At 42.7% G+C, this 24,972-nt stretch overlaps 1 protein-coding gene across 7 annotated transcripts in view; it reads right to left on the bottom strand.

Moving 5' to 3' along the window:
- Positions 1-24,972, bottom strand: part of PHACTR1 (phosphatase and actin regulator 1) — a 565,331-nt gene that overhangs the window by 270,876 nt on the left and 269,483 nt on the right. The window contains exon 1 of one of the 7 annotated variants that reach the window (XM_056132317.1): positions 2,503-3,071. The exons of 4 other annotated variants lie outside the window; for them this stretch is intronic. In XM_056132317.1, the coding sequence (XP_055988292.1) occupies positions 2,503-2,776 (274 nt within the window). In that variant the 5' untranslated portion in view covers positions 2,777-3,071. Of the gene's footprint in view, positions 1-2,502; positions 3,072-24,972 lie in introns of those variants that run through there. 2 more of the 7 variants (XM_056132322.1, XM_056132323.1) reach the window with 2 other exon arrangements.

The raw sequence follows: 24,972 nt of genomic DNA, 5'->3' as shown, positions 1-24,972 counted from the left end.
TATACTATAGTGGGTAAAGTTCTTGTTTTGCACACGGCTAACCAGGGTTCCATCCCTGGCATCGCATATATTCCCCTGAGCCTGTCAGGAATGACCCCTGAGCACAAAGCCAGGAGTTAGCCCTGGGTACTGCCAGGTGTAGCACCAAAACCAAAACTAAAAAAACAAAAAAATAAGTCACTGCCATTTGTATGTGATCAATACCCGTGTGCAATTTTATCCAGGTGAATTTTCAGTGGAGTCTTTCCTGCTGGCCCAGAACTTTTTTTTTGTTACCACTATTGGAAGTGTATTCCTTCCATGTTCCCACCAGGTCTACAGTATTGAATGATAACCCAGACATACTTATGGTAATGGATCCACTACCAGTGAACCCCACCATAAGAATGCCTCTCTTTTGCTCTCCCAACTTGTATGTGCACATACATGTTCCTTAAAATTGCTAGTTCTCCTGGGATACAGAAAATATGCCTCAAATTGAAATTTGCTTCTAGACATCTTAACAAATTGAATCACAGATCCACTCATGACAAAGCATCATACAAGTGAATCTTTGCCAGAAGGAAAGTGACTTGAACTTCCTCTCCTTTCTCACTGGACAGTAAAGTCTTGGGCTCTGAGAGGAAAAGCAGAAGGGTTAAACCCCTGACCTCATTTTAAATCAGCAGTTAAACCAGTGCACCATGCAAGATTTTCATCGTAGAATTAGGCAAAGATTGAGTACCATGACCTGAGGTCTCCCCAATGTAAGAATCCTTTGCATTCCAATGCTTGAGTCATATAAGGCACTGTGGAATCCATCAGTGGCTTATTAAGACATTCTGAAGTGCTCCATGGATAATGCAAGCAGAAATGTGTGCTAGCAAGCTAAAATATACGCCTGCCCCCACGGCCAATGTACAACTTGCCAACCCTGATGATATTCACAATTACTTACGTAAACACACATCCTGAGCTGAGACCAGGGCCTTCCCTTACTGTAGCCACATTTAGAGATCCAAATTTAAGTAAACTCCCAAGGTTGTGGAAGCAGCTCATGTGGGAAGTGATTGAGTCAACAAAATGATTCATTTAATAAATATTTTAGCCTGCCTCTCATGCCCAATAACATTACATATGGTAAAGACTGGCTTGGAATGTCCCATGAATCCATTTCTATTCCATAGGTGTCATCGGCTTGCAGAGTAGTCTGAAGAATCAAACTCAGGTCAGAAAGCTGTGCTTTCCATAAAGAATTCTTCCCTGGGGGCTAACAGGCAAGCAGCATTGGTAGGTTTCTTGCCGGCCTGCCTCCAGAGAGGCCCCAGTTTCCCTCCTGAATGTCTAGCGCCAGCCACCCAGCCTCTCTTGCAGTGTAATCATAGAACCGTATAATGACGCTAGCAAGACTCTAATTTTGTGAGGACATTAGCCAAGCCACCCTCGTTTCATTACTCTGCAATTCAGCGGCAGACAAGGAACCAAGGGATGCTAAGTAATATAGGACCATCCAGAGGGAACTGGTGAACCCAGACCGGTTGCTGGGGGAGAGCTGCCTGCCCAAGCAGGTGTAAGAATCTAGGGAGGCAAGGAGCTGCCACCGGCCAGCAGCTAATGCCTCTCCCTGCAAAATCTGCTGCCTAAAACTTTTCCACGACCTTCAGTGGCCTCAGGGAGGAGTCCGCTCTGGGCGCTGCTAGGAACCGCCTGGAGATTCCAGCGAAATGCTCCACCACCAACATCTGCAGGCTCATCTGTCCCTCCTTCGAGGCTTCCTCTGTGCAGAGTCGCCCTTCTTGCCCCCCTGTTATGGCCTCGCTCCAAAGAGCATCTGGGGGAGGGTCCCTTGGACTCCCACACGCACAAGCCCTTCAGAAACCGCTGCACGCCCCTCCCCCACGTCCAAATTTGGCCTTTTAGGCATCTTCCCCAGAGGGGCGGCCGCGGTGCCCTGCCCTGCCAGGGCCAGGTTTTTCCACTCCCTAGCAGACATCCTGCCACAACTCCACAAGTCTCCAGGGCGCGGACGCCACTGCCCAGCCTCCTCTCCAAAGTGAACCCACCCGAAAAGCCACATCTGGAAACGCAGCGCAGCAAAAAGCCGGACACCCTAGCGCTAAGGCAAGGCTGGCGGAGCCGCGAACCAACCCGGGATATAGCGGGAGAGGAAAATAAAGAAATGAATTAATTAAATAAAGAGGCAGGTGTGATCTTGGTAAGGAGAACACAGCTGCCCTTGACAATTTCCTAAAATCTTCACCCTCGCCCCCGAGAGGAAAAAAGAAAAAAAAAAAGAGTTTGCATCCTTTAACTGTTTCGAGCCCTCTTTGGGGGCCTAAAGGGTGGTCTAGAGCCGCACTCTTGGCAGCGCCTGGCAAAGTGCGGAGCCGGCGGCCACCGCGCCCGGGTCCAGGGCGGATACCCCCAGTAGTGTTCCCCCTCCTGGACCCGGTGCCAACCCCTCCGGGCACCTCCCGCGCTCGCCGCCGCCGCTGCCGCCGCCCCGACGGGCCCGACACTCACCGTCCCGGGCGTCCTCCCCGCGGCTGCAGTTACTGCAAATGTGTTTGATCTCCTTGCCGAGTTGACAGTGGATCACAAAGGACACGTTGTTGTGGTGGTGGTGGTGGTGGTGATGGTGAGGGGCGGGCTCCTTCAGGGGTTTCATCCTCAGCAAATAAAAAGCTTTCTTTTTGGGTCTCGGGGCGCTCGCGCCTGGCACCGCGCCCTCCCTGCAGCGCGGCGAGCGCAGCGCGAGCCTCCCCGGGCCGGCGGGGCGCGGCGTGGGCTCTGCCATGCGGCCCCCGGGCGCCCCGGGCCGGGCGCTGCTCGGGCCCCCCGCGCGCTGCCGCCCGCGCCCCGCCGCCGGGTCCGCATACCCCCGCCCCGCCCCGCACCCGCCGTCTCTACGGCAACGCCACGGGAGCGGGGTAGAGGGGGGTCGGGGCCAGCCACCCCCCGGGGCTCGACCTCGCCCACCTCGCCGCCGCCCCAAGCCTCTCCAGCCCGCCTCGCCCCGCACCCGGAGCTGCGGGCTGCCGAGTGCGCCTTCTCCCGGGCTCGGGCTCCAGGGCAGAGCGCCAGCACCCCCGCCCCTTGTCTTCCAGCCTCGCGCGGTTCCCGAGAAGCCAGACGGAGCGCGCGGAAGGCAGCGGGGATGGGCGCCCTCGGGGTGCCAAGCTTGGTGGCGCCAGAACAGATCATTCCTGGAGGCTGGGGGTGGGGTCGGGGGTCCAATGCACAGCCCCCATTCCCCCCTGAAGCCCACAACCTGTTACCACCCAAAGACTGTTTCCCAACGTTGGATAGAAAGCCCCCAACCTGGATGGATGGATGGATGGATGGATGGATGGATGGATGGATGGATGGATGGATGGATGGATGGACGGACGGACCGATAGGTGGGGAGGGGTTGGGGGTTGAGGGGGTGGACCTTGCACCGTCATTCAAAACTTAAGAGTAAGAAGGAATAGAACCTGCAAATTGGGAAAATCCCAGCCATCTAACCCAACACCCGCCAGCGGTCATCAACAGTGAGTGACTAAGGTTTAGCAGGGGAAGGGGCATCTATACGGATTCCTGCAGACCAGCGTCTCAGGCAAAACCCAAAACCCACGGCTCAGTGATAACCTCTGAGAGTTCCTGTGGCTTTATTGAGTTAAAAAAAAACTGTTTTGAGGTCACACCCAGCAATGATCTGGGATTACCCCTGGTTCTATGCTCAGAGATTATTCCTGGCGGAGCCTGGAAACTATATGGGATGCCTAGGATAGAACCTGGATGGGCCACTTGCAAGGTAAGTGCCCTAACACTTTCTCTCCAGGCCCGCACTGTCTTTTCTTTCTTTCTTTCTTTCTTTCTTTCTTTCTTTCTTTCTTTCTTTCTTTCTTTCTTTCTTTCTTTCCTTCCTTCCTTCCTTCCTTCTTTCTTTCTTTCTTTCTTTCTTTCTTTCTTTCTTTCTTTCCTTCCTTCCTTCCTTCCTTTCTCTTTCTTTCTTTCTTTCTTTCTTTCTTTCTTTCTTTCTTTCTTTCTTTCTTTTAAATCACACTGTGTAAGCAAATAATTCTGACTCTTAGAAGTTCTACTAATTCACAGAGCCCAGGCTTAGAAACCCCACCCACTCACCTTCTTTTGGGTGTTTATTTCAAATATAGAGATTGGGGGTGGCGAGTAGCCCTGGAATTCTGCACTAGTTGGTCCCTGTAGGGCGCAGGAAAGAGCAGCTTCCAGACACACCCCATCTGATATTGAGGCAAACAGGAAGTGAAGATAGAGGTGTTTGGGGCCCTGCAGTGTCTTGTGTCCAATACTCTGTGTTGGTGTCACCCCCCCCCTCCCGTGTCATTTAAAGCCTATACTATCCCTGTGGATTTCGTCCAGAAACTCCCCCAAAGTAATCACATAATATCCAGCGACTGCAAATTTCACAAAAGTCAGTCAAGGCTTGCGTCTCCTCCAAGTGGTCATCTTCTCCCTATGTAGATCACCTCCAGGTAAAGTGGGATGCCACCACCAGAGGTTCTGTCACCTGGTCAAATATGCCTCCATCACCCGGATTCCACCACTCCATCATCCCCATGACTTGTCATTTGTGACATGTACTGCGTGCATCAGCACATTCTTGGTTTCATTTGCATTCTCTAGTTAGCAAGATCAGGTCACATGGGTCCAGCTGCTACTGCCTGTTTGGGAGGAGCTCTCAGGGATGAAGTAGAATGCAAGGGTTGACAGGCTGCTCTTTGTCCTTAGATCACATCCCAGATTTTCCAGGTTCCCTCAGGAACCCCCCTCTTCACCAGGACCTCCTGCCCAAAGGCCACAAGTCTCACAAGACCTGCTCAGGATCCATTTGTGCCACTGCTGTCTGGCCAAATAAAAGCCCCAATAAAAACAAAGGACTCCTTTTGTTTTAGTGTTGATTGTGTGAGGATTTGCTGCCTTGTGTGGAATGGGCAAACTTCTGTAATCACCTCTTAGCCCTTCTGGAAAGAAAAAAAAAGCCTTCTTTCCTTAAATGAGTGTTTTTTTTTTTTAATTGCCTGCCTTCCAGAGCCTCCTCCCTGCCCCAGAGGTAGCAGAATTGACCTGCATAAACCCCATAGGCTCTTTTTTTTATTATTAAATTTTTATTACCCCATAGGTTCTTATTGAAACAAGAAAGTTGCCATAGTCCTTTATTCACTCCCATATGCTAAAAACATGGGGACTTATGGGGGTGGGGTGCCCCATCTTGATCTTAACTGGCCAAGGATCTCAGTCTCCATCAGTGAAGACTGACACCAGCTACACCTCCATTATGAAAGGCAATGACTGGTGGGGGTTCTGCACTGCAGGCAACCAGGCAGAAGTTCACAGGGACCACAGAACATGAGTCCTTGGTTCCGGTGCTCCAACTTACTAAACTTTGCTGAACTGTAGCTTCTTTTAAATCCGTTCCAATATGGCATCCCCTAGCCACAAGTGGTTACTGATGCATTCATTAAAATTTAAAACAACTACACTTCAGTTCCTCAGTTATACTAGTCATAATTCATGGGCCCACTCATCTCATGCCCTTAGTGTGGTGGATTAGCCAGGGCAGATGGCAGCAAATTGCCACCGTTGCTAAATGCCCCATTCAGCCACCAGCATGAGCACCTGGCTCTCCAAAGAGGTTTGCATTTTAGGGTACCAGGCTGAATCAGAAGCTGGCACGTGTTATCTCCTATTGCTGTAACAGAAGGGGGATGGGAAGGGGGCAGGGAGAAACATATCTTAGGCACTCAACAGTATATAGATGGTGGCAATAACTGCCTTTCCCTAGCATTCATGAAAAATGTCACATTTATTTTTCACTTTTCAAAGGAATGAGGGAAGAAGAAAAGAAGAGAGCACTCTATCACTTCTAGTAGGGGTTCTATGCAGAATTAGAGTTTTACTCAGATAAATGGGATAGACTCACTCTCCATGGTGCTTAGCTGCATGCTGGTCTCATTCCATCCCCTCTTTAGATACTCTTAAATGATAAACCCCTCCCTGAAACTTGACTGGGGCCTGAAACCTTGCAGCTCAAAGTTATGATCCCATGGAACATCAGTTCTGCTCTCTTAGGAACTTGGGAGAAATGCAGCATTTGCAAGATATACCCTAGAATTTGCATTTTAAGAAAAACACTAGGTAACCAAGAGCATATTGAGACATGAAAAACTGAGAACCAGGCAAATAATGGTATTTATGAGCTTGGGAAGATGATATAGGAGTTGAAGCACTTGTCTTGCACAAATCTTGCCCTGGTTTGATACCCAACAACACATATGGACCCCTGAACACTGCTGAAGGAATTTTTGAATACAGAGCTAGGAGTAATGCCTGTGTGCCACTGAGTGTGTCCCCCACCAAAAGTGTATTTATTGCCAACCAGTGGGATGTACATTTCAAAGTAAATACCAGTAAAATCTCTGATTCAAAGAGATTAAAACTGGATAGGAGACAAAGTCTCATTTGTTTATCTTTGCTATTATTTCTTGTGGGCTGGAGTGATAGCACAGCGGTAGGGCATTTGCCTTGCACGCAGCCAACATGGCCGACCCGAGTTCGATTCCTCCGCCCCTCTCGGAGAGCCCGGCAGGGTACCGAGAGTATCTCACCCGCATGGCAGAGCCTGGAAAGCTACCCAAGATGTATTCCATATGCCAAACACAGTAACAAGTCTCACAATGTTACTGGGCCCGCTCAAGCAAATTGAGAACAACCGGAGGACCATGACCGTGATTATTTCTTGTACATTAGCATGCGACAGGGTCGAATGGAGACGCTACTGGGGCCCGCTCCAGCAAATCAAGGAACAATGGGATAACAAGTAATTACAAGTGATTACAAGATTATTTCTCTTCTTTGTAGTTGGAGACAAACCAGTCCTGTCAGGTTAATGACCACCCCTATCCATACATGTCCCACTTGAAACTTACCATAGAAAAATAATTAAAAACAAAAAAACAAGGTTTAGAGCAATAGTATAGGGAATAGTAGGGCATTTGACTTGCATGTGGCTGTCTCGTTCCTAGCATCCCATTTGGTCCCCTGAGCACTGCCAGGCGTATTTCCTGAGGACAGAGCCAGGAGTAAATCTTGAACACCATAGTGTGTGGCCCAATAAACAAAATGATGAGAACAAAACCTTAACAGGTGAAAAGCCATAAAGCACAACACGATATACTCAGCTGAAGAAACCCGTGCTTATAACCTGCTCTTATAACTAAGAGCAGCCATGGAGAAGTATACATTTCATCTGAGTGGGAGCCACAGTGTGTAAAGGAAGTTCTCTGAAATTCTTGTGGAAGCGATAGAGCTAATGGAAGAAGAGTCACTGGGAAATTTGATCTGAAGCATTTGAGGGTGAGGAGTTGGTAGTGGTGTGACCATAGAGGGAGAATGCAAACACATGGCTAGGAGTTCCTGGGGCAAGGTGGAGAACAAGGATGGTCATTATTTGCCCAAATTCTTATACCCAGGAAGAGAGTGACTGAGAACTGAACTTTCCAGAGGACATCACCATTATCACAATGTGGAAGCAACTGCACACCTGTAATCATCTGGCTGTAAGCAAGTGGAATGAACTTGGCACTAAGATTTTGTTGTGTTCTGCTGATCTATGCTCCATCTGCTTTCAGTGATCCAGAGTTATTACACTAAAAAGGAGTAAAAAATAAAGAAGTTTATGGTGGGAATTTTCAAATGCTCATACAGTGCTTTAATGCTCATAAAAAAACAGAAAAGAAACATAAAATAATATTGTCAATACAAAGCAATGCAGTGGGAACATTCACAGAGGTGAACTTAGATCAATTTCACAACGTATTTGATGGAAGAAAATATGCGTTTGTCATTTTTTCTCAATTTTTGAAATTTAATTTAATATCAAGTTATCCAGTATAATTTCCTCCCACGTTTGCTTCCTTTTTTTTTTTTAGTTTGTTCCTTTATTTCTTGGTGTGGGTTAGATGGTGACTCCTTAACATAAGTATGTTATATCCCTGGGATTTAGAACTGTGACTTGATTTATGAACATTTTCCTTGCAAATGAAATTCTACTAAGGATTTTGTTATGAGGACATAGTCCTGTTTTTTCCTGGGTTTTCTGGGCAGGTCCCAAATCCATGGGTTAGTATTTCTCTAAAAGATACAGAGAGGAAAGACAGAGAGGCAAGAGAGAAGACAATGCCAGTAGGAGAGGAACAGTGCAGTCACAGGCGTGCCAACAGAAGCTGAAGCTGAAAGAAGACAAAGAATGGAAAGTTCCTGAGAGCCTCAGGAGAAATCTCAGCCCTGCTGACACCTCACATTTAGACCTCTGAACTGCAGAGCTGAGAGAGGATAAGTATCTGTTGTGTTATGCCACGAACATGGTGCTAATTTGTTACAGCAGCCCTAGAAAACAAATACACACCCTAAATATGAACAATATGTTGTAGTTACAAGAATAGCATCATTTTTCTAAGTTTGACCCAAATGTGTAATACATTGGAGCCAGAACTAAAAGTGAATCTATGAAGTACAAATTAAAGAATAGGATTAAAATTACTTCAAAATAGTTTGCAAGCACAAAATTATGCTTGCTTTGGCTACTTCTCCCATGTATGTGTGTGTGTGTGTGTGTGTGTGTGTGTGTGTGTATGTGTGTGTGGGGGTGGGTGTATCTGTGTTTTTGATTTTATAAATGCTGGATGAAACATGTGGATTAGAATAGAAGTTGACTGCCATAAATGGGAGGTTTGTAGCGTCTAGGCATTTTTATATCGAGTAGAATGCATTTATATTCTAAACAAGGAGACATGATCAGAACTCGTGGTAGAAGGTCAGTGAAAATTCTTCACGCAATTCAGTGATGTTTCAGTAGAGCTAATATTCGGTCCTTATGCACTGGCACTGCTCTGTGGGGGTATTTATATGACTGACATCTGTTCCAATAGGTTGAGTATCCTCTCTGACTCTTGTGTGTTGAGTTATTAAATATTTTGAATGTCACTCCTGCAGATAAAGGTTAGAAAGCAGCTGTCCAATTGGCAAGTTTTTATTCTCCTACAGAAGGGCTTAATACTACACTTGTTTACTTCAAACTGTTTTTGGAGTCTAAATCAAAAGATCTTTTGACCTTAGCCTTTCTGTTATTATTTCTTAATTCAGCCTGGCAGGTTTGGGGTCTAAAAGTCAAAGTAAAGTGATCAGTAGACAGTAGGTTTTAAGAAACAATTCCATTATCTCCATTTTTAGAACTTCAATTGAAAACTGAATGAAACAGTTTTTGTGTTTTTAATCCTTCCTTCCTTCCTTCCTTCCTTCCTTCCTTCCTTTTTATTGAAACACTGTGAGAACAGTTACAAAGTTTTTGGTTGAAGTCTCAGTCATACAATGATGAAACACCTGACCCTTCACCAGTGCACATTTTCTACCACCAAAAACCCCAGTATCCCCTCCATCCCACACCCTCCCTCTACCTGTGTGGAAGACAATTTCCACGTTACTCTCTCTCTCTCGACATTACAAATATTACATTCAATATTTCGACACCAAATCCACCACTATTATTTGGGATTTTACCCCAACACACAGATCTGCCGAAAAGGCAACATTAGACATTTTGATTTCTACTGCTGATTATGAATTGCATATGATGATGCATGGCCGCAATAGCAGCCGCGTGATTTTAGAATTCTGAAGTTTTAATAATTAAATCTGGAGGGATTTCTGCCAAAAGCCACTGTGTTCCGAGCTTTGTTTCTGAGTCTCTGGGATCATGGTCGATAAGCAGCTTGATCAGCAGCCAGAGAGCTTGTTCGTGGGTGGCAACTCGAGGTTAATTGTATTTTTGAGGATTACTTTTGCCCCCTGTTTTTTTTGGGGGGGGCAGACACAGAGTTACTCAGTAGCTATTCTGCCTTGATGCTGGAGGGTTGCTGTCATTGGTGCCTGGGCACTGTGTTTTTCTGGTGATCAAAATGGGGTTTCCATATGGAGAGTCTATACTTCAACCCTTTGAGCCATCACCCCAGCCCCGTTTTTGTATTGTCTTGGAAGTGGGAGTGGGGTGCTGTGGCTTTAGATTAGGTATTGCATTTTCCCCCTAAATTTTTGAATAGGAAGCAATTTTACTTCTAGGATTGTGATAATTATGCTTACTAAGGATTATTCTGTGAAAATTGCTCTGTAAACACTCAGCAGACAGCAACCTGAGGAGAAGGAAAGATTGGAAGCATTTAGACAAAACAGGTGGAGGAAAGGTGATAGAGGGAAAACTGTCAGGAGTAAATGCCTGTAGTTTTGTGATTGCGCTGCTATTTTGCAAGGTTTCTTTCTCTTTCTATAGAGCCATGAATGGGAAGAGAACCAAAGTTGTCCTGTTTTTAAAGCCAAGAAGAGGCTCTTTTACATAATAGACCCTGCTGTCAAAGTGAATATCACTTTTGTGACTCTGATGGAAAGAAGATAAGGTCTGGTAGAAATTTTTCTATAAGGTCATGTTATGTCAAGCACTTTGAAAGTCTATATTGCCAATATCAAGCAATGCTCCCAGTCTAAACCCAAACATTTACGATCAAACATTGCGATTTACTTTCTGGAGAGAAAGTACAGAGTAAGTCAGGCTCTTGCTTTCCATGAGGTGAAGCTGGTTCAACCCTCATTTGCAGTTCCTCCTACATTACCTGGAATGATCCCTGAGCATAGAGCCAGGGTAAGATCTGAGTATAGCTGGGACCCACATAAATATTTAGGATTAGGTATTTTTGCTCAGACCTGGGAGAAAGCTGGATAGATTAGATAGAGATTGAAAATTGTGAAGTGAGAAATCTGTTGTTCCAAAGTATTTTGCTTCTTTATATTTTGTTCCAAATTTGAAATCCATTTTAAACGTAAAGTATAGATTGTAGATTTATAAACTTAGTCAGAGGTTTTGTTTCTTAGAAACAGGCAAATTTTGTTAGGGGTAGACACTTCTGCTTATTTATCGTACAGAAATAAAATCACTGGAAAAATAAAAATGTCATTGTGTTTCTTAAAATTATGTTCGTCAATAAATAATAATTACAAAAATTGTGTTCTATTTAGAGTATAATGACATTAAAAATGAAGAAAATACCTAAAGCTGACTAAGAAGAATTTCCAGAGCATATTGGTGAGAAAATAATCATTTGGGGAAATAATAATATCATAATAATAATATGTTTTTGTACAAAACATGTTATAAGCATAAACAGTGTTCTTCAATGGAGATTTATAAAAAAAAATTAGGAATAGAACTTCTATACATCCCAGCATTAACAATTCTTGGCATCTATCTCCAAAACACAAAGCCATTAATTAGAAAGGATATATGCACACCTACTTTCATCACCACATTTAATACAATAGCCAAGAAATGGAAACAACCCAAATGCTCAACTACAGATGAATGGATAAAGAAGTAGATACACACATACTCACACACATATTGTATATATCATGGAATACTATGTAGCTCTAAGAAAAAAACTAATTTTGAGCAACTTGGGTGGAATTAGAGGATATCAGACAGGGTGAAGTCAGTCAGAAGGAGAAGAAACAGTTTGTTTCTTAGGCTACTGAAATGTTGGCGTTGATTGTATTGAAGGTTAATCTTGCTGAGAAATACTGCTGCTACAGTGACAACTGCATGTGTTTATATATCTATATACTCAGTCATCACACTAAAACCATAATACAGAGCTATTATTTCCATGTTACGCTTCAGGAAACAGAAGCTCAGTAAGATTAAATAAGCTTCCCAGATTACACATTTAGCATTTTGCCAATTAGTGTGCTCAGCCAAAAAATGTTTAACAGCAAAGCACACCTTTTCTTATCATTCTACTGACAGGCGAAGGGCTGCTAGATACTTTCCTTCCAAGCTCCTCAGCACTATTTTAGGATAGAAGCATATGGCATCATGAAACACAACCCCAAAAGGGGAGGTTATTGGACTCCAGGCAGAGGATACCTTGCTGTCAAGCAGAGCATAGCTGCTGGGAAAATAGGATGCATGGCTCCTTAGCCTTCCTCTGTACTGATAATTCCTGCCCTTCAGATCTTGAAAACTGGCTGTGACTGATGTTATCTTTCAGATCCTCAGTGTGGTGTTCAGCTCAGGGTTGTTTAACAAAGGCTCACAATCAGCTAATGATAATTACCCATCAGAACAGAATAACAGTTCTGTTTGTTTACACGAGTAGGTGCAAGGACAAGGTAATAGGATAATGGAACACTGACTAGAAATGCAGTTTTTTCCCTTCCCAAGTAGAAACACTTGAGTTAGACATGAAACATAAGTGTGCGTGGGAGAACCAGCCATGGGAAATTTTAAGTAGGTACCCCAGGTGCGCGTTTGCCATGCAAATGAATTTCTTCCATAGAAAATATTGTCTAGTTCCCTGAGACAAAATGTTACAATATGCTCATAGATTTGGAAAGTGAATGATCAAAGAAATAACTGTTTCTAACAAGCCAGATTGTGCTGCTCTTCCTGACACTCCAGTAGTTTCTGATCTGGTGAACTTCCTAAAAAGATTTCTACAATAGAGAAAAGTGCTGAAAAGGAATTGTACCTGTTTTTACGTATTGTGTATCAATAGGGATTTTTCCTTTGTGATACACACACAAGCCATACAAACTATGAGCCAGTTGGTTGTCATGTTACATCTAAAAAGGAAACAAGACACAGGAAATAGAGAGATAAAGAGCTCACTCTGTGGAGTCTAAAAGGGGTTATACTGGACTGCAAAATTGGAATTTAAGAGTAGAAGAGCAATGCATGTGTTGTGAATAGAAGTACACATATGGGGTGTTCACTACAAGCCTGTTCAGGGTAACAGTGAGTTTGTGGGGGAAGCCACTGAAGAAGGGAGGAAGTAAGGGATAATCACTCAGACACTTCCGTGGTGTACGAGAAACTGCTAATGAACATATTAAATAATTTTTTGTAAATATATAATACAACAAATATGTGGAATATTATGCATTGCAAATTAAAGACTAAATATATCACTGTAGATTTTAATATTTTTTTCACTTAAAAAATGATGAGTTAATCCTCACAACACTTCCAATATTTGAATTTTTGGTGTTTTTTGGGGGGATCACATCTGGCAGTGCTCAGGGCTTACTCCTGGCTCTGCACTCAAAGGTTGCTCCTTGGGGGGCGGGCTCAGAGGACCATACAGGTCTCTGGTAACTTAATTCTGGTCAGCCATGTATGCAAGGTAAGCACCATTTTCTCTCTCTCTCTCTCTCTGGCCCCATATATGTAAAGCTATAACTGAAATCTCCAAGCCTGCTCGGATCAGGGCTCAGCATCCTCCACCCAGATCCTCCATCTTCCAGTAGGTAGGGGGCACACCCACCAACTGCTCCCCTCCCTCCCGGCGCCGTGTAATCCCATCAATGGCCAAGACCCAAAGACTATAAAACCCAGCTCCCAGAAGCGCTCATTGCACGCGACATCTTATCTCATTCTTACTTTGAACAACCTGGCAAGGTTACTGAATGTAACCTGCTCACATGGCAGAGTCTGGCAAACTCCCCGTGGCGTACCCAATATGCCAAATACTAGTAACAACGATGGGTCTCATTTTCCTAACCCTGAAAGAGCCTTGAATATGGCACTTTTTAAAATCTCAGGGGTAGGATGAAGGAGATGTTACTGGTGCCTCCTCGAGGCAGTTGACGAACAACAGGATGATCGTGATTGTGATCATGATAATTGGGGGTGGTACTAAACACTTTTGATACTCAGAAAATAGTCATGTCTTGTCAGGTTAATGTACCTCTAAATCTTCCAATTCCTTAAAGGCTTTTACTTTAAAATCCTGATATTAATTGTATATTAAAGTAAAATGCTCCTGGGACCAAAGAGACAGTGGACTGGGTAGGGAGCTTTCCTTACACACAGCTGACCTGGGTTCTATCTCCGACTTCCAGGTGGTCCTTTTGAACCAGTTGCTCCTGAACTCAGAGTCAGGAGTGATCCCTGAGCACAGCTGAGTGAGACTCCTAAACCAAAGTTTTAAAAAAGCAAAACAAAATATACTACTGTTTTTCTTGCAAGAGAAAGGTATAGCTGTAGTTTAATAGACTGAACCCAATGCATTTGAGTTAAAAGTTCTCAAGGCCAGAGTGATAGTACAGGAGTGAAGGCCCTAACCTCGCACCTCACCTATCTATCCAATCTCTGCACCACATATGGTCCCCCCAGCTCACCAGGAGTGATCCTTAAACAGAGCCATGAATAAGTCCTGAGCACTGCCAGATATGGCTCAAAACTCAAAAATAAGTCATTGTCACTGTCCTCCTGGTGTTCATTGATTTGCTCGAGCAGGCCCAGTAATGTCTCCATTGTGAGACTTGTTGTTACTGTGTTTGGCATACCGAATACGCCACAGGTAGCTTGCCAGGGTTTGCCGTGTGGGCGAGATATTCTCGGTAGCTTGTCGGCCTCTCCAAGAAGGGCGGAAGAATCGAACCTGGCTTGGCCAGGCCGGCTGTGCACAAGGCAAGTGCCCTACCGCTGTGCTATCGTTCCAGCCCTCAAAAATAAGTAAGCAAATTAATAGGCTAATTAATTAAAAAATTCTCAGACTTGCTTAAAGGCAGTTCTTCATCGACATTGCCAGCATCCCCCATCAAGTTTTCTTGCTAATATTTCTGTGAAATCATACAGGGTGTTCTAGAGTGTTTGTATATTAGAATCTCCTAATTTTTCTTAAATGGTGCACATTCAGTCAACTGTGAGTTGTTTAGAGCATTTTATACACAGTTTGGGAACCATTACTTATCATTAAATTCATTTAGAGTGAATTCCCACAGCAGGAGTTGGAAAAACTAAGCTTAGTTTTTGACAGTTGCCCATGATCAAACAATAGCTGCCATCACTTGGATTTTAAGTATCTTTTCAAAGAGAGACAGGCTTTTTGTGTTACTTTGCTTTTAAGCATGAAGAATAGTACAGAATACACAAATATCACAGCAAGTATTTTCTACTTAAATTTCTCCTTAGATTTTTGTTAGCATGTGAATAATGAGAGATACAGATATTTTCACATGTAGCATTAGACATTCAAGACAGTTGAGCTATTTTCCTATGAATAAATATTTGTAACAAAGAAAGTGAGCAGAAAGGTACATAATGCCTTGTTGTATACAAATGCGTTTTTTCAGGTCAAGAAATAAGCTGGGCATCAGGCATTTTTGCTTTTAACTGAGACGCTGTATTGTTAACTGAAATTGATAAATAAAAAATAAATCAACGACTGTAGCTTAGAATATTGTGCAACTGAGAAAAGACTCATGAGATTTCAAAGGGCCTATTACTTGCAAATGCAAGTGCTAATGTATTTAACTAATGTGAATGTGCAAGTGCTAATATGGAGACCCTGACCAGAAATGTTTAGATAGGCACAGCTATGGCTCCAGAAGCACAAGGACTTAATGCAGAGCCTGGCAGCTTGCAGCAGAAAAGTGAATGGACTATGTGTTAATCCACGGTACCATGCCTGCTTGGGAGGGAAGGGGTGTCGCTCCCTTCCACCTTTTTCTGCCTGGGCAGCAAGATGGCGGCCTCCTTGGAGCTTTTTGGAAAGCTAGGTATGAGCCGGCGGTGACGGGGAAACTGAAACCTCATGGGAAGGGGGGGGGGGGGGCGCTCCCGGCTCGTCCTTCATGCCCTACCAACGTCACGAGTTGCCCCCCACGAGCAGCTTTATGGCACAGCCATGGCTCCAGGGCCACAGAAACCAATCTTGTAATTATCTGGCTCTTGGCAGAAATACCTCCAGGTTTAATAAGTAAAATATCAGAAATCCAAAATCATGTGGCCACTATTGTGGTCATGCAACGTCATATGGTTCTCATAACTAACTGTAGAAAACAAATTATTTCACAATGTCTTTTCAGCAGTTGTTAGGTGTAAACTCTAAACAATAATGGTGCATCTTTTGTCGAAATAATGAATGTAATCAAAGTAGATAGAGTGTTAAGTGGAATTCATCTGCCTCACAGGCATTGGGAGGGGTGGGAGGGGGGTATATTGGGTTTTTTGGTGGTGAAAAATAAGTACTGGTGAAGGGAAATGTGTTTGATCATTGTATGACTGAGACTTAAACCTGAAAGATTTGTAATTTTCCCACAGTGATTCAATAAATAAATATAAATAAATAAATTATTAATTAAAAAAAGAAATGTTTAGATAATGAATTACCCGAGGAGTAAATGAACAAGTCAATAAAATTATTTTTTCTATTAAATTTTATTTAAACATAGTGATCTATAGGTTCATAAAAGGTAAAAAGGTAAAGGCCCTCCCGTTGATCGTCGATTTGCTCGAGCGGGCCCAGTAACGTCTTTGTTGTTACTGTGTCTGGCATATCGAATACTCTCGGTAGCTTGCCAGGCTCTCCGAGAGGGGCGGAGGAATCGAACTCAGGTCGGCCATGTTGGCCGCTTGTAAGGCGAACGCCCTACCCGCTGTGCTATCGCTCCATAATACAGCTATTTCATAATACAGCTATTTCAGGCATCCAATGTTCCTACACCAATCCCATCACCAGTGTCACCTTCCCTCCAGCAATATAACCAGTTTCCCACCTACCCTCTAAGTCTACCACCTTAGCAAGCACAAAATAGTCTAGTACACATGTGCAACCTCAGAGAGCCAGTGTATATATACCACCCCTTCATTCCAGCAAAATTCTTCATTTTTAAACGCAAGTTGTGCTACTATTCAAACAAATCAACTGTCAATGGCATCTGGACTACACTCTAATTTGATAACAGTCTTACAGATTAGAGAAACTTTCTGGACACTGCGACCTACTGTTCAGTACTAACTCCAGTATGGTCTAGAGAACCAGGAGTCATGTTTTTTTTAATCTTTCTATATTTTTTAATTGAATCACTGAGAGATACAGTTACAAAGTTTTCATGTCTGAGTTTCAGTCATACAATGATCGAACACCCATCCCTCCACCAGTGACAATTTCTACCACCAATGTCCCCACCCCCATAGCAACCCTCCCCCTGACTCTGTGGCAGACAATTTCCCCCATAATCTCTCTCTACTTTTGGGCATTATGGTTTGTAATATAGATACTGAGAGGCTATCACATTCAGTCCTTTATCTACTTTCAGCACATATCTCCCATCCCAAACAATCCCTCCAACCATCACTGACTTAGTGATGCCTTCTCTATCCCAGATGCCTTCTCCCCCAGCTCATGAGGCAGGCTTCCAACCATGAACCAATCTTCCTGGCCCTTGTCTCTACTGTCTTTGGGTATCAGTCTCATATTATATTATTTTACATTCCACAAATGAGTGCAGTCATTTTATGTCTGTCCCTCTTTCTCTCACTCATTTCACGTAGCATGATACTAAGTGGATGTATGTGACCATCCACTCATAAGCAAATTTCATGACTTCATCTTTCCTAACAGCTGCCTAGTACTCCATTGTGTAGACGTACCAAAATTTCTTTAACCAGTTATCTGTTCTTGGTGGAATCATGGTTTTCAAATCAAAGTTTCAAACAGAAGAAAGAGGAGAGAAAACCAGAAACTAGGTGACACTTCCTACAAAGTGTCATACTATTATATTTATATTTATTTATTTATAGTATTATATGTAATATTCCTCCTGTCCTCCCGTCATTCATCAATTTTTTTTGAGCAGGCACCAGTAATGTCTCTATTGTGAGACTTGTTGTTACTGTTTTGGGCATATCGACTATGTCACAGCTAACTTGCCAGGCTTTGCCGTGCTGGCCGAATACTCTTGGTAGCTTGCTGGGCTCTTCGAGAGGGGCGGAGGAATCAAACCCAGGTCGGCCACATGCAAGGCAAACACCCTACCTGCTATGCTATTGCTCCAGCCATATTTATGAATATAATATATTATATATACTATATACTTTCTCCACGGGCTGGAGTGATAGCACAGCAGGTAAGGCGTTTGCCTTGCAAGCGGCCAATATGGCCGAAACGAGTTCGATTCCTCTGCCCCCCCTCGGAGAGCCCGGCAAGCTACCGAGAGTATCTCCCCCGCACGGCAGAGCCTGGCAAGCTCCCCGTGACGCATTCGATATGCCAGACACAGTAACAACAAAGTCTCCAATGGAGACGGTACTGGGCCCGCTCGAGCAAATTAATGAACAACGTGAGGACTGTGACTGTGACAATTTGAAGGCAGTTAACTTTTTCTTAAGTCTTGTAACTGAGTGCAGGAGAGCTAGTACAAGACCCAGTTTCCCTTCCCAGTACCATATGGCCTCCTGAACACTGTTAGATATAGTCCTGGTGACCCCAAATTTGAAAAAAATATGATTTAGTGGTTGCATCAAAAGAAAGTGTTTTTTTGTGGAAGAACCGTATTTTGGAACATTACAGAGAGTCCTTGAGAAAGTACTAATTTTCTTGATCTGATATGGTAGCATCACTACCAGCAGGTAGTGATGCTGGGGAAGGGGCAGGGACCCATGTGATTTGGAATGTACGGAACCTTCTGAAATTCAAGTCTATTCCCAGACCATTCTCACTGATCTCTTGTGCAAGTGGTGGGTTGCTGTTTTCCCAAGTTATCTATTCCTCCTAGTCAGCTTGATTGAATTTCTGTTCCATGCTGATTCCTTCTTATCTTTTGCCATTCTTTACTGGCTGTTCCATTCTGGAAACAGTAAGCAAGGCTAATGCATTTTTCATCTCTTTGTGGTAGAAATTCTCAGAGGTTGAGGTGGAATGACATGGCATCCTGTCTCATTCTTTAGAAAAAAAACTAGGGGCCAGAAAGATAGTATAGTGAGGAAGGTGCTTGCCTTTCTTGTGGCCAACTGGATTAAGTTCCTGACACTGCATAGGATACCACAAGCATTGCCATGAGTTCCCCTGAGCACAGAGCCAGGACTGAGGCCTGAGCGTTGCCAGGTGTGGTTCAAAAATAAATTAAAATAAAACATGAATTAAAGATACATATGATTAAGTTTCATAGTAAAATCTATTCAAATATTCTTCAGTATTAAAAAATCCATTTATATATATCACAATATTACCTTTATGAATTTTTTAACCATATAGCTTCTATGAGTGAGCAATCTTTCCTTTGATGTCTTCAGAAATTATCTCTAGAAATCAATTCCTTCAGAAATTCAATTAAGTTAGCTTGTATCGCAAAGATAAAAATTTTCAGAGTGCTTTGCCCTCAAAATTATCAATATATTCTTTGGGGGATAAAATAAGGGGATCAAACCACGAGATGATTGCTAAGATCTTTCTGAAAATGAAATTGTTTGACTCTAATAGATGTTAAATTGCAACCATTGGAAGAGTGACTGAAAAAGAAAAGAGACACAAAAAAATCCTGATTATTGGAAGAGATAATGACACTAGATAGAAGCGAGAGCTTTCCGCTGAGCATTTAACCTTTCTAAAATAGCGAATCTTGACTGACAGTCAGGTCAGCCTCATCTTCCTCTGTAGCCCCATCTTTGACCACTTTTGCACATCTCCTGCCTAGTTTCTGGAAAGTCCTCCAGGTGGACTTTCTGTGGGCAATTTCCACATGTCAGACCTTGCCCCAGTTCCCCACAGGCTACTTCCTCCTCTGAACACCCAGCTGATGTTCTGGATAACTACCCTGTTTCTACCACTAGTCTCTTTCTCATTCCCCTATCACAATGTTTGAGTGCATTCTGGAAGGCTTCTTCACATACTTGGGAAGCCTGCTTAACACACACACACACACACACACACACACACACACACACACACTTGCCAACTTATTGCAAACCAAACATCTATTGCATCATCCTACAAATATTCAGTTTTGTTTATGATATATTTCAAAGGTACAGAAAAAGAAAGTGAATAATATACTATTTGTGTGTGTATAATTTAGGATAAAGATGTTAAAGTCGCAACCTAGTTGCTTTAATATTTAAAAAAAATCAAGGAACAAAAGTCAAAGTCCACCAATCTTTCCCTTGTTTAGAAGCACCTGAAGTTGGAGTTTATCCTGAGTATAATTTTATAGTTTTTCTATCTGCATTTGCAAGCATTAAATATCGCTTTGTGAGCTTCAAGTGTATGTAAGTAGTATCAAAATTTAAGTATCATTTTGTAACATTCTACACTTAATTCAGCATTATGATTTGGTTTGATTTGGGGATTACACCAAGCATGCTTAGGGATGGGGCTTTTCCTAGCTCAGGAGAGACACCAAGAAGTGCCAGGGCAACTACATCTGATACCAGGGCTTGCTGCATGCATGACAGTTTCACCTGCATTATTGTTCTGGCTCCAGCAATATACTCAAAGATATTTTGAACCATGTAAATCTATTCTATATGTTAAATTTTACATATTCAAATTTTATGTAGTTTATGTACATAAATCCAGTCCATTCATATTTCCTGTAAGTACAGGATGAACATTCCTTTTTTAAAAAAAGAAAACAATAGTAAAGTTGCATGCTATAAAATCAATATCCAAAAGTCCATTGCTTTCCTATATGCAAATAGTGAGAGAGAAGAAAGTGACATGAAAAAACAATCCTGGTCACAATTGTGTCCCAGAAAATCAAGTACCTAGGAATCAGCTTAACTAAGGAAGTAAAAGACCTGTACAAAGAAAACTACAAAAAAGCTACTTCAGGAAATAAAAGAAGACATGAGAAAATGGAAAGATATCCCCTGCTCATGGATCGGGAGAATTAACATTGTCAAAATGGCAATACTTCCCAAAACATTGTACAAATTCAATGCGATCCCTATAACTATACCATGACATTCTTCAAAGAAATGGAGCAAACATTTATATGGAAATTTATATGGAACAATAAGCCCCCATAAATAGCTAAAGTAATTCTTGGGAAAAAGAAAATGGGAGGATCAACCTCCCTAACTTCAAGCTCTACTATAAAGCAGTAATAATTAAAACAGCATGGTACTGGAACAAAGGCAGAGCCGCAGACCTATGGAACAGGGTTGAATATGCTGACATCTCCCCCCAAAATATGATCATCTTATTTTTGATAAGGGAGTAAGAAATGTGAAGTGTAGCAAGGAAAGTCTCTTTAACAAATTGTGCTGGCAAAACTGGATGGCTACATGCAAAAAAAAAAAATGGGCTCAGATCTCTGCCTAACACCAGGTACAAAAGTATGATCAAAATGGACTAAAGGCTATTGGGGTTCGGGGTTAAAAATAAGTATTGGTAAAGGGAAATGTGTTTGATATTTACATGACTGAGACCTAAACCCGAAAGCTCTGTAACTTTTCCCACAGTGATTCAATAAATAAATAAATTATAAAAAAAAATGGACTAAAGTCTTCAATATCAGCCTGGAATTTGAAGACAAAGTTGGCAAAACCCTCCATGACATTGACGCTAGTGGTATCTTCAAAGATGTCATGCCACTGGCCAAGCACATGAAAACAGAGATAGACAAATGTGACTATCTTAAACTAAGAAGCTTCTGCACCTCAAAAGAAACAGTGACCAAAATACAAAGACAGTCTACAGAATGGGAAAGGATATTTGCTGAATACACATCCAACAAGGGGTTGATATCAAGGATATACAAAGTACTGGTTGAACTCCACAAGAAGAAAATATCCAGCCCCATCAAAAAATGGGGCAATGAAATGAACAGAAGCTTTCTCAAAGAAGAAATCTGAATGGCTAAAAGGCACATGAGAGAGCAAAGAAAAGAACCGGCTGGAGGGCCCCATAGCTCCCGGAGAATGCTCTGGGCCCCGGCCAGAGCCAATATCACTGGCAGTCCCAGATGGGATAGGTGCTGTCTCCCCGCCTTCCCTAGATGGAATCCTGGTGACCATGAGCTTCTACAAGCATGGCTCTGGCATGCGGGTACCAGAACTTTTTCACAAACTCTAACGGGGCTTCCCTTGCTCCCAGGCAACCTCTTATTCTAGAAGTCATGCCCACAGGCCGCCCGCAGCACCATCTTACAGCACACAGCAGCGAAGAAAAAAAGTGGCTGGAGAGCCCCACAGCTCCCGGAGAATGCTCTGGGCCCCAGCCAGAGCCGATATCGCCGGGGGGTCCCGGGGGGGGGGGGTAGGTGCTGCCTCCCTGTCTTCCCCAGATGGAATCTCGGTGACCATGAGCTTCTACAAGCATGGCTCTGGCATGCATGTACCAGGACTTTTTCCTGAACCACGTGGCCGCGTGACATTTCCTGATATGCAAAGTGATCAATGGATAGCAAATGATATAGCATTTTTCTCTGAAAATCAGATTTGAATGATGATAGGAAAATCTGAACAAAAGAAAATGCCCAACTGAAATACATCTAGACTTTGTATTTAACTATGATGCTATGCTGCCCTGGGAAGGGAAGGGTATCTGTTCCTTGCCCGTCCCCCTTTGCGGCAGCAGCATGGTGACCTGCATCTTTTAGAGCCTAATGAACATCAATGTAGTCTCATACCTGGCAGAGCAAGGCTAAGAAAGCACACATCTCAAGAGAAGAGGGAGAGCATGTGCCACGTGCACCAAGATTAATATTCTTATGGTCACGGTCACAGTCCTCCCGTTGTTCATCGATTTGCTTGAGTGGGCCCAGTAACATCTCCATCATGAGACTTATTGTTACTGTGTTTGGCATATCGAATACGTAACGGGTAGCTTGTCAGGCTTTGCCGTGCGGGCGAGATGCTCTCAGTAGCTTGCCGGGCTCTCCGAGAGGGGTGGAGGAATCAAACTCAGGTTGGCCATGTTGGCTGCTTGCAAGGCCAACGCCCTACAGCTGTGCTATCGCTCCAGCCCGATATTCTTTTTTTTTTTTTTATTAGTGAAACACCATGTGTAAATTGTAGATTTACAAATTTTTGTGCTTGGGTTTTGATTATACAATGTTCAAATACCCATCCCTCCACCAGTGCCCATTTTCCACCACCATGGATGATATCCCTCCCACCCCCATCCCCCCATCCCCCCATCCCACCCTGCCTCTGTGGCAGGGCAATCCCTTGTGTTCTCTCTCTCCTTTTGGGTGTTGTGGTCTGCAAAAGAGGCATTGAGTGGCAAACATGCTCAGTCCATAGTATACTTTCAACATGCATCTCCCTTCCTGGGAGGATCCTCCAAACACCCTTTATTTGGTTCTCCCTTCTCTACAGCCCGATATTCTTATATAGGAAGATATTAGAACTTACTTATACCTTCTTTCATGCTGGGTTATTTAGTTGGTATGGACACAATGCTCAAAAGAAGAGAGAGAGAGAGAGAGAGAGAGAGAGAGAGAGAGAGAGAGAGAGAGAGAGAAAGAGAGAGAGAGAGAAGAGAGAGAGAACTAACTGATAAACCCCAAGGTGATTGAAACATCTTTCTCATGACCAGATAAGGAAGTCTCTCTTTTTATGTCATCCTCAATTGGTATTTAGCAGCACCTTAATTTGTTTTTTAGTGTATTAGATGTTATTTTAGTTGCTATATTCTCATTACCTGTTAAATGCAAACTTCTACAATTTGCTTACCCACATTCTGACCATTGTATTAGTTATTTATGCTTGTTCTGTTTGAGGACTTTCAAAAATAATTGTTTCCTCTAATGAGGTCACCCCCCCCAATTTATAGTCTTTTTCAAAGGTTTAAAGTTTTGCTCTTAGGTTATTAATTCATCTGGAGTTTGTTTATATAAATGGTGTTAGTTAGAAATCCTATCTTATTTTTCATTTAGAGATATTATTTTCCTGTTAGTATATTATTGCATTCTTACACCATAGATTTATAAAACTATTTTCTCATATACCTATTATGACTGAGATTTCTATGCCTTCCTATCTCTCCTCCATTTTCATGCTATATTTTCTAAATATTCCTAATTTGTATTTTTCTTTTATTAAAGTGGTTTACCAGAATTTTATTCTTTATATTTCCTATTCAAACTACTATAAAAAATTTTATGAGGTTTCTTTGAATTGATCTTTATTTTTTCCCCACAGCCTCCTACCACTTCTTCCCATACTTAAGACCCAACAGAGCCAAAGCTTTCACATAAGATGCCTCTCTCTGTCTGTGCTGATGTGCCTAAAGCCAGAAGATTTCATTCAGATTTAGCTTCTCAGAGGAAAAACATTCCTGTCTCTTGAGGGAGTGACAAAGAAGTTGTTCACCCCAGTTCCCTGGGAATAAACACTGATTCATCAATTAGCTGTTAATTATTTATTTGGAATGTGCAAAGCATGAGCTAAGAGAGTGATAAAAGGGATAATGAGGATGGAAAGTGAGGCTAAATAATGAAGTTTCTGCATCATAAAAGAAAGAATGACCATAATAAAAAGGCACCCCACAGACTGGAAGAAAATATCTGCACACAACTTATCCGACAAAGGGTTAATTATTATCCAAACATATAAAGCGCTTGTAAAATTTAACAACAGAAAACAATATTTTTCATCAAAATATGGGGATATAGATCAACAGTCACTTCTCTGAAGAGGACATACAGATGGTCAATAGATATATGAAAAAAAATGGTTTCCATCACTTATCATGAGGGAAATGCAAATTAGAACAATAGTGAGATGCCCCTTTTCACCAGTGAAACTAGCAAATGTAAAAATAATGAAAGCCATCAGCAGATGCGGCGGGGAATGAAGAACCCTTATCAACTATTGATGGGAGTGTCAACTTGTCCCAACATCTCTGAAAAACAACATGCACACTAGTCAAAAACCTGAGTTGAACTTCCATATAACCCAAGAATTCCACTACTTGGCATCTATCCCAAAAGTTCAAAACAACTGTTTTGAAGATACATGCTCATGTGTTGTAGCAGTAGTTAGAATAACTAAACTCTGGAATTCTAGAGTCTGAGAACATATGATTGGATAAAGGAACCATGGCATATATACACAATGGAATACTACTTTGTTGTAAGAAATACAAAATCATACAATTTTCTATTACATGGATGGAACCGGAGGGTATCATGCTG

The sequence above is a fragment of the Sorex fumeus genome, unplaced genomic scaffold (assembly GCF_029834395.1).
Source record: "Sorex fumeus unplaced genomic scaffold, SorFum_2.1 ptg000094l, whole genome shotgun sequence".
In the NCBI taxonomy this organism is placed as follows: Eukaryota; Metazoa; Chordata; class Mammalia; order Eulipotyphla; family Soricidae; genus Sorex; species Sorex fumeus.
This window is presented reverse-complemented; position numbering and strand designations above follow the sequence as displayed.